The sequence below is a fragment of the Mesocricetus auratus genome, unplaced genomic scaffold, assembly GCF_017639785.1.
Source record: "Mesocricetus auratus isolate SY011 unplaced genomic scaffold, BCM_Maur_2.0 Super-Scaffold_100007, whole genome shotgun sequence".
Classification (NCBI taxonomy): domain Eukaryota; kingdom Metazoa; phylum Chordata; class Mammalia; order Rodentia; family Cricetidae; genus Mesocricetus; species Mesocricetus auratus.
The window spans coordinates 25,979,316-25,994,978 of NW_024429191.1; the positions used below are offsets into that span (position 1 = coordinate 25,979,316).

Below are 15,663 nucleotides of genomic sequence, written 5' to 3' on the forward strand. Positions count from 1 at the left end.
GTGGACAGGGTCCAGAAATGCTGCTCAGCATCTTCTGGGCATAGCACAGGCCTCCAACCAAGGATTATCTGGTCAGCAGGGCTGAGGCTGAGAGCCTGACCCATGTCTGATTCAGTGGGTTGGAATGATGCCCTCAGCAACACGATGTGCTGTTGTGTCTTTTGTGACTGTTGCCCACTGCACTGCAAAGATAGAAATAAGCAACAGCTATGAAGGTAGGTGGGGTGGCTGTCTCAGAGCCTGTGTGTGTGCTGGGTGAGGGGTCTTCTGTGTTTCCCCCAAATGGGTGTGTGTGGGTATAACACACAACTGACTGATGTTAAACACACACACACACACACACACACACACACACACACACACACACACACAAGTGAATCAGAACGTGGAAACAACCAAGGCTAGGCGATGATAAAAGAAACAGATTAAATTTAGTAGCTCAGTAGCTGCTAACAGCCTACTGGCCAGGTATCAATGGATACTGGATAAACAATCAAGTTGGGTGTGGTGATGTACACCTGTGATTTCAGCACACAGGAGGCTGAGGCAGGAGGATTTCAGGCTTTGAGACCTGAGACTGTCTCAAAACATCAACATAGCATTTACCAAGCACCTAAAAGGAAGACATTATTTCAATGTGAAAACAAACAGAATTGAATTTTTATCTTCTAATAAACATGGTGTGAATTCCAGATAATAGATTCAGTGGTTTGTGTCAGCTTGCAAGGCTAAACCAACCACAACAGGGGAAACTGATGAATGGATCCACCCTCAGCAGCAACTCCAGCTAAAGCCAACTATAATATATCTACTATGCATAGATAGATAATATGTAAACAGCACATACAAACCGATAAAGAAACACAACTAAGAAGTAAGCGAAAACTCTTAGCAACACTTTACCTAAGAGGGAGTCCAACCACACACAGCAACCGATGCCCTTAGATGAACCAAAACCAAAATGAGACGCTGAGACACACCTAGAATGACTGTGATCAAATTCAACTGTTTACCTACTGATAGTACCTTCCTATCAGAAGACACAGGCAATATTTGCCACATCTAATCCATAAGAGTAACCAACTGCCAACAGCCCCAAGGCTCACCTTGTTAATGACAAGATACCCTATTAAGTGAAGGAAGAAAAGGTTCTTTTGGTACTGTTTCAGGTCTCAGTTCATCATGGCAGGGAGGGTGTGGCAAGGCAGGGAAGCCTGAGTCATGATAGCCAGAGAGCAGAGAGAACATGCCAGCACTCATGGGCTTCTTTATTCCTTGGTTTGTTTTTTGAGACTGGGTTTCTCTGTGTAGCCCTGGCTGTCCTGGAACTCACTCCGTAGACCAGGCCTCGAGCTCGCAAAGATCTGCTTGCCTCTGTCTCCAGAGTGCTGGGATTAAAGGTGCATGCCACCAACTACTGGCCTCTTCCTTTATTCTTTTCTTTATTTATTTTTGGGTTTTCAAGATAGGGTTTCTCTGTGGCTTTGGAGGCTGTCCTGGAACTAGCTCCTGTAGACCAGGTTGGTCTGGAACTCAGAGATCTGCCTGCTTCTGCCTCCTGAGTGCTGGGAACAAAGGTGTGTGCCTGAGTGTTTGTCTGAGTATATGTAAGGGTGACACTTGCATGCAGTGCCTGCATACGTCAGAAGAAGGTGCTAGATACCTTGAAACTAGAGTTACAGATGGTTCGTGTGGGTGATGGGACTTGAACCTGAGTTCTCTGCAAGAACAATAATTGTCCCTAACTCCTAGCTATTTCTCCAACCCCATACCCTCCCTTTTCCCCCACCCATTGCCAGCCTATGGGATGAAGCCAGTTATATTCAGGATAAGTCATTTCCTGCTATTCCTCTAGTCAAGTCTCTTTGGAAATGTCCTTCACAGATGCATCTGGAGGGAGTGCTTCACTCACCTGCTAGGCGCTTGACACAATCAGACTGAGAGTTAAGATTAGCCATTAGCACCCAACCACTCCAAAACACTTTCCAATTCACCTACACACACAGTGAGCACCGTCTACAGCAGGAACTGCGCAGACAGCAGCGGATGATGGACATCAGACAGAAGGGCAAAACACACAGCACAATTCCACTTAGGCAGCTTCTCAGATAAAGGTGAGCTCCGGGGCAGCCCTTAGAATCATGGCTGCTTCGAAGCTACGAGAGGAGGCATGAGGAACTGTCTACAACGGCACCGTGACTGTTCCGGTTTCTAGATGTGGTGGTGGTGGGTTACACAGTTACACAGGCTTGTTCTTTTTCTTTCTTTCTTTCTTTCTTTTTTTTTTTTGGTTTTTCAAGACAGGGTTTCTCTGTATTGTTTTGGAGCCTGTCCTGGAACTCGCTTGGTAGACCAGGCTTGGTCTCGAACTCACAGAGATCCACCTGCCTCTGCCTCCCGAGTGCTGGGATTAAAGACGTGTGTCACCACCGCCCGGCCACAGGCTTGTTCTTGATCAAGCTGTTCACTTAAGATTTACACACCTGACTGCACATGCTCCTTAAAGAAAACACACAACCCCACAAAAAGAGAAGAGCCAGGTACATCATCTTTGTACCCGTATCACACCCCCGAAGTGGAGACTGCAAGTATTTAATAATGAAGAAAATACATTTATCCTCTTAAATGTGCATTCTGTACACCTCGACATTAAAGCTGAGTGTCCTCTGTCACTTTAGAAAGGCAGGTCACAGAATAAGAGAACAGGCCGTGCAGCTTTCTAATCAGTGAAAAACCACGACAAGTGAAAGCTGAAATCTATCAGAAGGCAGAAGGTGCAGCAAAGACACGTGGAAGGACTTCTCGCTCCCTGCAGCAGCCGTCCACTCCTACTATTTTTAACTAGTCTTTAGAGATCAATGCTAACACGCCAGGACGATTTCCAGGTAGGAAATTAAGTCATTCTTGGTAAGGCTAAGTGTCCCCATTGACCTCTAATCCAGGTCCCTTTCCTGAACTCTAGAGACAATGGCTGCTGATCACGCAGCCTGATGAGGAGTTCCTATTTATTCTTCAATGCATTATTTTGCGGGTTGCTTATTTTACATATGTGACCTCTCTTGCCATGCCTTGCGCTAAAGGTGAAAAAACTACTGCTCACACAGCTCTTCTATGGAAGGCTTCAGCTTTCCTCCTCTCCCTTCCTTTCCCCCGCCCTCCCACCCTAATTCCTTCCCTTTCTATTTTTCCTCCCTCTCCTCCCTTCCTTTCCCCATCTCCTCCCGTCCTTTCCTGCTCTCTTAATGGGAATAACTGACACACCACTTACATATTTAATTTCTGCTTTCTAAGCTAAAAAAAGCTCTGGGACTCTCATGCCCTATTTTCATCCCAGTAAGCACAGGGCAGGATAGATGGAGATCTCCCCATTTGTCAACGTAGAAAGCAGAGGCCGCAGCCTCGGTGAGCATGATTCCTGACTGTGTCACCCGACTTCATCCAGGGTCAGCACCCCCCCCCCCGTGTTTTTGTCTGTCTTGGCTGCTGACACGGTCTCCACACTATTGTGTGCATTCTAGGAGAGTCAGCTAGGTGAATTTAGAGCCCGGATGTCCTTCTGTCCTTAGTGATGGAGCTGGGAGGGATTTTTCCTCCAGGGTTAGCCTGTAGCCATATCATGACCTCCTGGTCTGAACGGAGGCTCTCCCTCACGGCTTCTCCTGAAGGGAGGGCTTACATGTCCTCCACCACAACTCCCCCCTTCTCCCTTCTCCCTATGCTCTTGAAGTCCTGAACAATTTTTTACTACTTCTCCCTGTGACTTCTGAAGACTATGTTGCTATAGCAACCCAGGCCCACTGAACGGTCTAAAGAACCTGTTACCAGAAAAGGAGCCCTTAGCTGTCTCAGGGTCCATTTAAGAGAGAATACAATGACTCCCCACAGAAGAGGCGTCACGGGACCATTTCAGAGCTTCTGGGGACAGTGAGGGTCTGATAGTAGCTGGTCCAAGTGCCCCAAATTAGGATGAGGACAGACACGGTGGCATACCCAGGCTCACCTGGGGTGATTCTCTCAGCTCTTAGTCCGTAGCCCTCAGAGTTACTTCTTTTCGTGTCTGCCATTGTTGCTGTGTCTCTCCCTACACCCACACCTCTCTCTTCCTCGAACCCAGGCCGCAAATAGTCATGTCCTTGTCCTTTACTCTCCTGCCAGTTGCTGCTTCCTTCTTGTGGCCAACAGGACCTTTGAAAAAGTCAAGCCCTCTGTCGTCGCCTGCCCGTAAGGCCCCTCTCCCCCTGCCAGCTTCTGCCAGTGTCTTGTGGCCAGAGGCCACCTGCCACCTGGCTGTCTCTCACCCTCTTTCCTTCTTGGCCTTTCTATGCCTGCTCATCCTGGATCCTGTCTGCTCCAGATCCTGTCTGGACACAGGCTCTGCCTTCTACAATAGCACATCCTCCCCAGTCCCTCACCATCCCTGCTGGTACTCTGCTCATGCGCTCTCAGTGCATGAGTCTCCCCATATGCAGTGTGTGCAGCCGCCCTTTTGTGAGATCTTTGTTCGTCTCCCTCTCCAGAATAAAGACAGAGATACTTGTCTCTTATTTGGGGCAGCTATCTACCCCCCAGAGTTACAATAAGCAGTGAGTTAGCTCTTCTAACTAGACTTTGTGTGCAGATGAAGATGCCCAGAGTGTGTTCCATCACACCTCAAGAGTTATATATCCCCACATCCCTCCATTCCCATGGCTGCCCCCTTCCCTGTCTCCTTCCACTGCCCAGGTCACAGGTACCTTGAGGACTGGGTCCACCACATATGGAGAACGTGTCGGAAAGGATGTGGAGAGCACAGCCTCCAGGCAGGTCACATCTGGGCCAACAGGGCCAGGAATGCAGATGACCCACTAGCCAGCAAAAGGGCTAGGCTTCCTGAGATGCTCTAATCAGCTCTTATGACGCTACGACTGTTTCACTCTTGCTGCCTGAACTTTACACACCCCATCTCTCTTCAGCCTTTAAGCTAGATGGCAGGAGAATTCCTTTGTCTCCTATCATAAGAGCTGAAGATGCAGGGCTGCCCTCAGCCAACAACAGTTTCTGTAATGAAGTTCCCACTCAGCCTCCGGGACACTGCAGGGAAGCCCTGCCTTAGTCCCCATGCTGTCAGCTCCAAAGGAAACTCCATTTCCCCAAATTACAGAAGGCAGAAGGGACAAATGGCTATCTGTGGTGTCTATCAGCACACTAAAGCACATGCTGGCCTCCAGGCTCTCTCTGTGTCACAGGCGCCTGTTACACATTTTAGAATCCATCCTAGTCCTTTTCACTTCCTTCCCTAGCCTAAAACTCCCCAGCTACTCATTTCCCTTATAGCCCTGTTATTTCAGCTATGATTTCTTTGTATTCTTCTTTTTGTCTGCCTCTCTGTCTCCCTCCTCCCCATCAGTGCTCTCCCATGCTCCTCCTCCATGTGGCCACGCCCTGCTCTGTTCCTGCTTGCTCATAGCCAGGTTTAGGATGCTAACTGTTCAGGCCACTACTGTCTCTGACTGCTCTGCAGACTTCCAGATGCCTCTGGCTATTCTCTCTCTCTCACATCTACAATAAAAACCTTTCCCTTAACCATACTATGGAGCAATCAAGTTGTCAGTTCATAATGTACCACACTGGCTTCTGTTTTTCTCTTCATGGACCCCGTGCTTGCCCCCACAGCACTAAAGACATTATAAATATCATTTCCATGACAACATGACAGCGCTAGGCCAGGCAGACACCTTTGGGGGCCTGTATCCTCGAAGTATTTTCTTTTACTTGCAGCAAAAACTTTAAGGTACAACTGAGCATGCCTAGAGGCATTTCTGTCCATCACACGGATTTTTAAACAACCTTTACAGGGACTAGATAGATGGCTCAGCAGTTAAGAGCAATGGCTGCTCCTGCAGAGGACCTGGGTTCAGTTCTCAGTACATACAAGAATGTTCATAATCATCCATAACTCCAGTTTCAGGGGATCTGATGCCCTCTTCTGACCTCTGGAGGTACTGCATACATATGGCACACCTATAAACATGCAGGCAAAACACTCATACACATTGAAAACAAAAATTCTTTTACACATCTTTTAAAATTATGATTTTAAGCCTAGCATGTTCAGGAACAGACCTTAACTGGTCATGCTTCTAAGAGTGTGGCTACTTGCATGAATATGCATAGGTTCCCTGGATAAAGTCCCCATGCTTTCTTGGTTCACAGAGAACTCAACGCTCTCCTTGCCTGCTGCAGATAGCAAGCTCTTGCCACTCTTCAACACCTTCGTTGTGATTATTTTGCCTCGCATTCACCAAGATGCAGGCACACACAGGAGACAGGCAGCAGCTGGCTACTGCCTTCCCCCAGCACAGTGCTGGCTGGTGATGTGCTTTCCAGGAGACAGGACTACGGAAGACTTGGCCCCCTGCTCTGAGGACTGGGCTCCACCAGTGAGGGGTGTGGCCTGGGCTGGATGAGGAGTGCGGCTGGGAGCCAAGTCTCCAGAGGTTCTGCAGCCTCTGGCCTTCTGACTTTCAGGAATCAAAGTGTTCACGTCAGGCCTGAAGCCCTGGGCATCTGGGTATGTATGGTCTCCCTCCAGCTTGGGGACACCAGGGTTTCTGTGGGTTCAGGACTTACCAGAGCTTGCTCTATGAGGAGACAGAACAGGATGGCATTGCCCACCTCTCTCAGGCTCTGGAACACATCTGTCTTGAGTTCTGCGTACTCGATGATGTCCTTCAGTTGATGGTGGAAGAATTCCAGGATCCCTGAGAGCCACATGGGGGAGGTTAGTGGGACATGGGCACTATGTAACCATACATGTGGGCTGTGCCAACTGGGCCACAGCCCTAGACTTAGCAACCCTCTGCATGCCAGCTTAAGAGTAGGATTCTATGCAAAGATCAATACTAGACAAAGCTCAGGAGGCTGACACAAAATATCTGAAGCAAAATAAAACATATCTACAATCCCAAATAGAACGGCTATAGGCTATCTGTCCCTCTAAAAGGGACTTGAATTCCTAACAGCAAGGTTATTATTTATAGGTATTATCTACTGAATTATGTGTATCTATCTATAATATCCTTTTATTCCTATAATATCAACTAGGTACTATCATCCTTTTTCACATGAGGTTCAGACTGGGCAAGTGACACATTCATAGTCACACAACCAGGACGTGTGCAGCTAGGCATGGACAGCCTCTAGCCTCATCCTTTTCTTGTTCTCAGTCATACTCTCATGGAATGTTATGTCTTAGCTTCTGGAAATAGAAAACAGAAGGCATCACATTTATAGCTTCTGTCTTTTGCCATTCCATATTGAGTGTTTTTTTTTTTAGAACAACAACCCATTTCCAGCCTCTGTTTATCTATGTCACATGGCACCCCACCTGGGGTACCCGCCACCTGTCAATAGGCAGACGGGAAGGCCCGCTAGAGGTGCTGGGGACCACACATGCAAACCTTCTCTTCTTCACACCGCATCTGGCCAGCAGTCCAGTGGGCATCCTCACAGGACCATTCACCACCCTGACAGGGGATGATACCACTGCTCACGGGACTGAGACAGGTTGGAGGCTAACCAGTCAGTGGCAGGCAGAGCCAGGGATGTCCGTTGCCTGGCTACTTAGAGACTGAAATCTCCTGAGGTGGAGGCCAGAGCCCCGCCCTACCTTGGGTTTGCGCCCTTCCCTGTCACCCACCTGGGGAGCCATACTCATGCCGAGGCAAACGGCATATTTTCGGCATCACTTCTATGAGTGTCTTCACATACTGCAGAATGGTGCCTTGGAGCTGCAAGACGACACAGACGAGTGAGCTGGCGTGAGCTAGCCTACTGTTACACTCTAGACCTCTGGGCCCAATGCAGGGCCACAGTGGGACGCTGGGGTCCTGTGGAGACCTGCGAGCAGAGGGGGTTATCCCCCTTGTCCTTTATAGACAGAAGAGATGTTATGAGGGATGTGGGGTATCCAGGTATGGGTTTCTCAAGGGTTGGGAATGCTTATGATATGAAGCTAAATGAAATGTAGACACGGAACTGTGGAGATTAATGCATGTAATCTAATTTAAGCATGGAAAATTCATAGAACATTCCTCCATGTGTCCAAGGCAAGACATCCTTAATCCATTACTGCATTTTTCTGTTCTCCTCTGGACTTGGCATGGCAGCCCTTAATGACCTATAGTTTCCCAAGGCTACTTCTAAAGAACCAGACTGAACGAGAATTTGGCTTATTCCTTACATGGTTGGTTTTAAATTATTTCTCTTCAGGAACTCAAGATTTCCAGAGAAATCTTGTTCCCATATTTTGGCCCTGCTTCAGCATCACTACAGGGAATTAAACGAGGTTTCAGACGACCATACTTGGGGTATACACAGAAAGTTGGTAAGGGGGTACAGAAGTCCCTGTATTACTGGTAGCAGTGGTCAGCAAGAAACCCCAGGACACAAAGTGTGATGACTGATTAGAGATGTCTGCCATGGTCATGAGAATTAAAAAAAAAAGGCAGCATATGAGTTGCAGGTTTGCTATGCTGCTGCTGTTGTTGTTGTTTGTTTTTAAAGGGCCTCATGTAGTGCAGGCTGGCCTCGAACTTACTATGTAGCTGAGGATGACCCTGAACCTCTGTTCTTCCTACCTCTACCTCCAAGATGCTGGGATTACAAGTTGGTATTACCATGGCAGCCATCTTTATGGGGCGGGGAGTACCCAGGGACTAAATCAAGGACCTTGTATATTATCAGGCAAGAACTGTACCAACTGAGCTACACACCCAGCCAATCATGCTAAATTAGTTAATGAAGAGCATAGTTGAATAGATTGAGTAGTGACCTGGCTTTGAATGTCAAAGTCAGGATTTCTCAATTCAGTTAGCAGAAACAAGGAGTGAATTCTGAACCACAAATGGGAGGCAAAGGCACAGGTCGAGAGGTCTATGTAGGGTTAGAGACAGCTCAGTGGTAAAGAGCGCTTGCTACTCTGGCTGAGGACCCAGGTTTGGTTCCCAGCACCCATATCAGGTGGCTCACAACTGCTTAGAACTCCCAGTTCCAGGGGTTCAATCGCCCTCTTCTGGTATTTGTGGGTACTGCATACAATGATGCACATATAGATAAGCAGGCACACACACATAGACATAAATTAAAAACTATATAAAGAGATATAAAGAAATACACCAAAAGGTGTGTAGAAACTACCAAGAAATAAGGACCAAGGACTCCCAGGGTGACATCAAGTGGCAGAGCTGGTGCTCCTGAGATTTGGTTTTCAGATTAGAAAAACCAATCCTGTGCACAGCTACTGTAGCTGGGGACATCCACAGCAGCATCCTTACCAAGCTCTTGACAATTTTCAGTAGTTCCTCCATGACCACGGCAATGCCCTGGTAGCCCAGCAGTCTGCAGATGGTCTTGAAGTGAGGGGGCCCCACGAAGTTCCTGTAGGAGCTATAGATGTGACTGTAGGCAATGTTGAGAGGCTGGAAACAGAGATTGAGGGAAAGTGAGTGAGGAACCCCTAAATGGAAGTTGAAGAGGGAGTCCTAGCAGGTTATTTTGCAGACAGAAGAAATGGGATCTTGCTGCTACCAGGGCTCCCTCATTGGTCCCGGAGTGAGATGTGGCCAATGACTCATAATGGAGCAAATGCCCAGTAGGCCAGAGAAGCTGCTCCCAGTGGGAGGGGGTAAGAGCTCCAAGGTAAACATCAAGAATACAAGGAAACCTGCCACCTGTAACTGTCCACAGACAAATCGAGCTGTGGTCCGGGATAGAGTGGCTGCCTTTCTTTCTCTTGAAGGTGGTTTTGTATCTAGAGGTTAGAAGTCAAGTCTGGGTAGCTGATTGGCCACTGTCCTCTGCTGTTTGCTGTTTCCATCTGTGATATGAGGGGATTTTGGACTGGCTAGCCCTGGGAGTCAGGAGATTTATTTCTGAGAGCCCAACAAGATCAGCAGGCTTTTTGAGCCTTGGTTTCCCACTCTCTGTGAATGATGGGTGTTGGATTAAGTTAGTAGTGTCAAAATTTTGAGATCAGCAGTCCAGCACAGGAAAGATGTCATAAGTACTCACATGCAGAGCATACACAGTAGAGCTGCTGGGCTGGGTACTGCTGGGGCGCCCAGAGCTCTAGCTTTGGGCTACCATCATCCTATGGACCTGAGGGATACTCTAACTGAATGAGACAGAGCTTAACAGGTCTTTCTGAGCTGGGTGTGGGGATGCACATCTGTAATCCTGTTACTTAGGTGGTTGAGGCTGGAGGATTGTGACTTCAAGACCAGCTTGGGCTACACAGTGAAATCCTGTTCGCCTAGCATGAATGAGGCTCTGGGTTATATCCATGGCACATTTGCTGGTGAAGATGCTGGTGACACCTGTCTGCCTGAGAATGCATGACCCACATCAGGTCCTGGATTGCTGTTTATGAAAGGCTGCTATACAGCAATCACTCATGCCATGCTTTGTCAGGTTTCCCTGCACATTTTCATTCAACACACACAACAAATGATTGTGATTTGTAACCATCTTAGCCCCATTTCACAGATGAGGCAACTAAGTCTCTGGGTAGCCAAAAGTTTGCTCACGGTCACAGAGTCCCTCGGTGAGTAAGCTCTGTTCTGAAGCAGGTATGGCTGATTCTAACATCTCCCATTCTTACTTCTTCCTCTACTTTAGGAGTTGAAATCATCTACCTATGACATTGAGCCTCTTAGCTAAGGTTTCATCTTCTTTCTGGGCATGCTTTTCTTACCTGGTATTAAAATCGTGTACAAGAGCATGCCAGTATGAGAAGGCTGCACCTGACAGTCTATTAGCCGATTAGTTAGAAATTCCACATGAATGAAACAGGAACCACTCTGATGCACCCGGAGGCCTGCAAGACTCTCCACTCCCTCCTGAGTCATTGGGGGAAGATTTAATTAGGTACAGTTTGCATTCTGAGTTTGTATGTTTGGTGATACACAAATTATCCTAACCTGTACAAAGTGCGCATCGTATGCTTGCACAGTAAAGATAAGTGAAGAACAATTAGTGTTCCCATCAGTAACTGGGGTGCATGGTAAACTGGGGCACTGTTAACTCACCGACTGAGTGTGTCTGGTGAGCTGACACCTGTACACGGGGAGGTGTGAATTGTGAGAAAGAACAGGATTTTACACCAGTTACAGAGTTAACTGCCTAAACCGAGGGGAGGGCATAGCCTACGTCATTTTTTAATGTACGGGGTGGTTTATGTAGGGAGGGAAATGCAGCTGATTTCTGGTTATGATGTCCACTAAGGTCGACGCTGACTCCTGAAAGTGTGTGGACTGTGTTTGCTAGAACCCCAGAGTCAGGTCATGTAATTTTTAAATATGCCTTCTAAACCTATTTCAGTGTTTCTGTAACAGGCAACATATCAACTGGGAACGTGGAAAGGGCAGTGAGGTTCATGTCAAAGCATAAAAGGATGCCCGTTTGCAGACCAGACTTGGATCTGCCAGCACCTTGAACTTGGTCGTTCTAGCCTCAAGAGCTATAAGTAATAAGGATTTATTATTTCAGCCACCTGGTCTATGGTATTCTTGCTACTGCAGCCCAAACGAAGCAAGCACAGTTTATTTACAGGGCAATATGAAAGTAATAAAGCCCCCACTTTTTATATCATAGCCTAATTTATTTGTTTTTCAAAGATTAAAATGCAGAACGATGCTTGCAGCCTTAACATACTAGGAGACACTAGAGGACAAAGCTTCAGCATGCTCGTGGCCAAGGAGATATGTGACACAGCTCTTGGCTGGTCCCAATAACACCCTCATTCCCACTCATATCAGGGACTCAGGCTTTTCCTGTGATCCCAGGGAAGGAATTTCTGCTCTGCACAGCAGGGGGATTCCAGATGGATACGGGTGATGGTGGCAGTAATTAGCTAATTGTCCTTTTCTGAGTCTCTATTTTTATGTTTTGAGACTACATGATGAGCTGTAGGGTAAACACAGTCATAGTGGGTTCAAATCCCAGGATCCTAGTTTTTTTATTGTTTATTATTATTACTGTGAGACAGAATCTTGTTATGTAGCTATGGCTTGCCTGGTATTCACTATGAAACCCAGGTTGGCTTTGAAGTTATGCATATTCTCCTGCAGAACCCTAATTTGTTAGTTGGAAGTACTTTGGAAAACTACTTAAAACCCTTGGTTTCTCCTAGGAAGATGACATTTGAAGTTTAACCGGTAAGATATATAAAGCCATAAACATGATGCCTGGCCCCAGAAGCACCGTGGAAACACTCATTAACCTAATTTTGGCTGGTAGAAACTAAGAAAGTAATGTCTTGCTCAACCCCTATCCTCCCAAAAACTAAGGCCATCCTGGTAAATCCCTCTATATGGACAGGTTCAATACACGTGGTCTAATTTATACAACATAGTGGGATACCCACAAGGGGACAAGACAGAAACCAAAGCTGGAAGCAGCTGATAAAATAGATTTTGTTCACCAACAACACATCACAGCAATAAGCACTGTCCATGAGAGGATGGACCAGAGGCACCCTGCTTTCCCTTCCAAAGTGCAATCCCCACTGCTCTCTTGATGGGTGCTGGTCCACTTTAGCAGTCTCTCAAGTCTCCTTCCTCCCCCAGGACCTCCCAGTGCCAAGCACCTCCTAGCAGCAGCACAAACAAAAAGTATTTTCAGGTATTCGGAGACTGTTTAGCAGGCTGTCCCAGTTTTAGGCAGAGGGGAAACACTTTGGAATTATTTTATCACACAAGGGTTAAAAAATGCCCCCCTCCAAACCCACTTGGTACACTTAGGAGGTCTCTGGTGCCAATCCTATGTCAGTGTAGATGGGGAGTTTAGCCTCAGTAGAACCAACATGAAATTTGCAGACTTCTACTTCACCTCCTAAGTGAACAAGCTTCCTACCCCATCCCCCAAATCCACCACATGCATGCAACAGGAAACACACACATGCAGAAAAAGACTTGAACACACACACACACACACACACACACACACACACACTCCCCAACACACCCAACACACACCCCAGGGCACCCCTCTGACCTGCTGGCTCAGCAGGAGGCTGGGCCCTATTGAGAAAATGTGGGAATAGGGGAGCCTGGGCATTTTCTGAGGGTCAGCAAAGAAAAACAAGAATGCAGTGTGACTTGGGACACTGGACATTTGCCACTCATTTCTCACACAACACCGTCTCCACTCACTGACTCAGGTTACAACCACTGTCTGCTGGGAAACAATTAGAAGCCCGTGCGAAATCGGATTTGTTTAGGCCTAGATGACACAAAGCAGGTAATCAGGAAATAAATCAACCTGACTCCGGAATTAATACTAGGCAGCCCAGGTTACAGTTTCTGAAAAAGTAGATGGCAAATTTCTTTCTTTAATTTTATGTGCTACCATTGTGTGTGTATACCACAGTGATGTGGAGGTCAGAGGACAACTCCTGGGAGTCAGTTTTGAACTTAGGTCTTTAAGTTTCACAGCAGGAACTTTCTTTCGCCTACTAGGTCATCTCACTGACCCCACAAACAAGATTTTAAGAAGAGAGAGAGAGAGAAAAAAAAGATGAGTTTGGTCTGGTGGGCACTCTTAATTATCACTAGTAGCCAACTTCTAAAAAAACCAAAACAACAAAACCGAAACTGTGAGGAAAATGTACCCAGTGTTACACAGTTATCACTGCACCAGTTGTGATGACTCAGGCCTGTGACCCCAGTGCTTGTGAAGTAAGAGCAGGGCTGTCTGGAGGGTAGGGCCAGCCTAGCGCCTGCCCCAAACTAAACCAAACCCAACCAAACCTAACACTGGCGGTCTGCACCATTTTAAAGAGTAGTATATATGGTCTTTAAATCTTGAAACCTCCGCCTCCCACCAGATGGTGAGCACAACCAGCTACTCCAAACAATGAGTTCTATTTATTTGGCTAACCCAATTTGTAAGTACTTTGCATCTCTGCTCTCTGGACTCATAATTACTGTTTCAGAGATTTCATGAGAGGAATTAAAACCCATCCTAACTTCCTGTTTGTGTTACAACTTCACTAATGGATGCCAGTAGTCCACTAACAAACATGGGCCCCTAATTGAGGCTGGAGAGCTAGTTAGCTTTCTAAACCACTGCAGGTCAATATTGACAGGATGTTGTGAGTAACATGCCATACCATTGACAGACAGTTTACAAGACAGATCCACCCAGTGGCAGGTTCAGATCCATTGCTAGAACTTGGGCAAAAGCGCTGATGTGCCTGCCTGGTGCTTTTTGATGTTTCTTAAACTGTGGAACCTCTGGTGTTCCTTTCTGGGGTTCTCGGTCCATGGAGTGACAGACAGACCCAAAAGAATTTCTGGAGAAATCTAAAGACATGATGCTTTTTTTTTTCTCTTTAGCCACGAGTTAAGTACATTGCAAAAGTCAAAAGGAACTGAATCTCCCAGCTCCTAGGGGTCATACCCACTCTAACAGTTAGATGTTAGAATTTCTGGAGGAACCAAAGCCAATTCTAAGTCAAAACCCTTTCTCTATAGTCAGTACTCATTTGATGACACACCACACGGACACATAAGGATATACTGCATCTCCATGAGGATATTTTGTTGTTATTGTTGTTTTGTTTCCAGACAGTGTCTCACTATGTGTTCCTGGTTGGCCTTGAATTCTCTATGGACACCACACTGGCATTAAAATCACAACAAATCTGCCTGCATCTGCCTCCTGAGTGTAGGGATTAAAAGCGTGTACCACTGTTTCCAGATCTTTTACTTTTGAACTCCTTCATGTTATCCAGCATGCCTTTTGCGGCCACCAAAAGAAATTACTACAAACCTGGTACCTTGAAACATTATGTAGCTATGAATAATAATAAAAAAATCACTACCACCACCAGTCCCACATTAAGATTAGCTTGTCCATATTCCTCCCAGAGGCGCTACAGGAGAATCCGCTTCTTGCTTCTTTTAGCTACCAGGGACTGCTACCACCCCTATTTTGTGACCACACCACTCCCAGATTCCAGTCTCTCTCTGCTCAGTCTTCCTTCCATGTCTTCTGCTGGGCTAGTCTCTCTTCTAAGGCCACTTGTGATGCTCCAGAGCTCACCCTGACAACGCAGGTTCTTACGCTCTGTCCATTTTAAGATCTCTCACTAATCATACCTGCTAAGATTTTGCTCAAAAAACAGGAAGAGTTCCAGGATGTGTGTGCACTGGCTGTCTCTGTGGGAACCCTTATTATGACAGCTGGCAAGGCAACACCAACTTCATTTAGAATAGGAAACCCGATGTCCAAATCCTGGACTGCCACAGTCCTAAAAGCTTTGCTGGGGGACATGGGAAGGAGTGGTGACTGTGCAGTTGTGGCGCTTTTTGATAGTGTTATAACTTGGGCTGGTGGCAATACCCCAGGCCAGTCAAGGTGAGATGTGTCGACATCTGGGCAGATGCTCTATGAAGATGGACCCAGTTGGTGAGAGAGTCTTGGACTCTCTGGACCATGACATAATGGAGATTGATGGAAGAGCTGGATGAAGTTTCTTTAATTAATCAACTCATGGCTGAAACAGAAGCGTTCCTTAGCTAGTGATGAACATGCTAACAAATGGAATCACTGTGTCTAAAAGCCAGAACATTCTTGGGAAATGATTCAAAGAATGAACAATTTGTGTTGGAATCTGCATCA

General features: G+C 46.7%; 1 protein-coding gene across 3 annotated transcripts in view; it reads right to left on the reverse strand.

Annotated features, from left to right (window-relative positions):
• The window catches only part of Cyfip2 (cytoplasmic FMR1 interacting protein 2), a 119,004-nt gene that overhangs the window by 24,214 nt on the left and 79,127 nt on the right, over nt 1–15,663 (reverse strand). For all 3 annotated transcript variants that reach the window (XM_005071897.4, XM_013114761.3, XM_040748491.1), the window contains 3 exons: nt 9,315–9,458; nt 7,679–7,769; nt 6,610–6,740 (listed from right to left, as the gene is read on the reverse strand). In XM_005071897.4, coding sequence (XP_005071954.1) covers nt 6,610–6,740; nt 7,679–7,769; nt 9,315–9,458 — 366 coding nt within the window. The remainder of the gene's footprint in view (nt 1–6,609; nt 6,741–7,678; nt 7,770–9,314; nt 9,459–15,663) is intronic.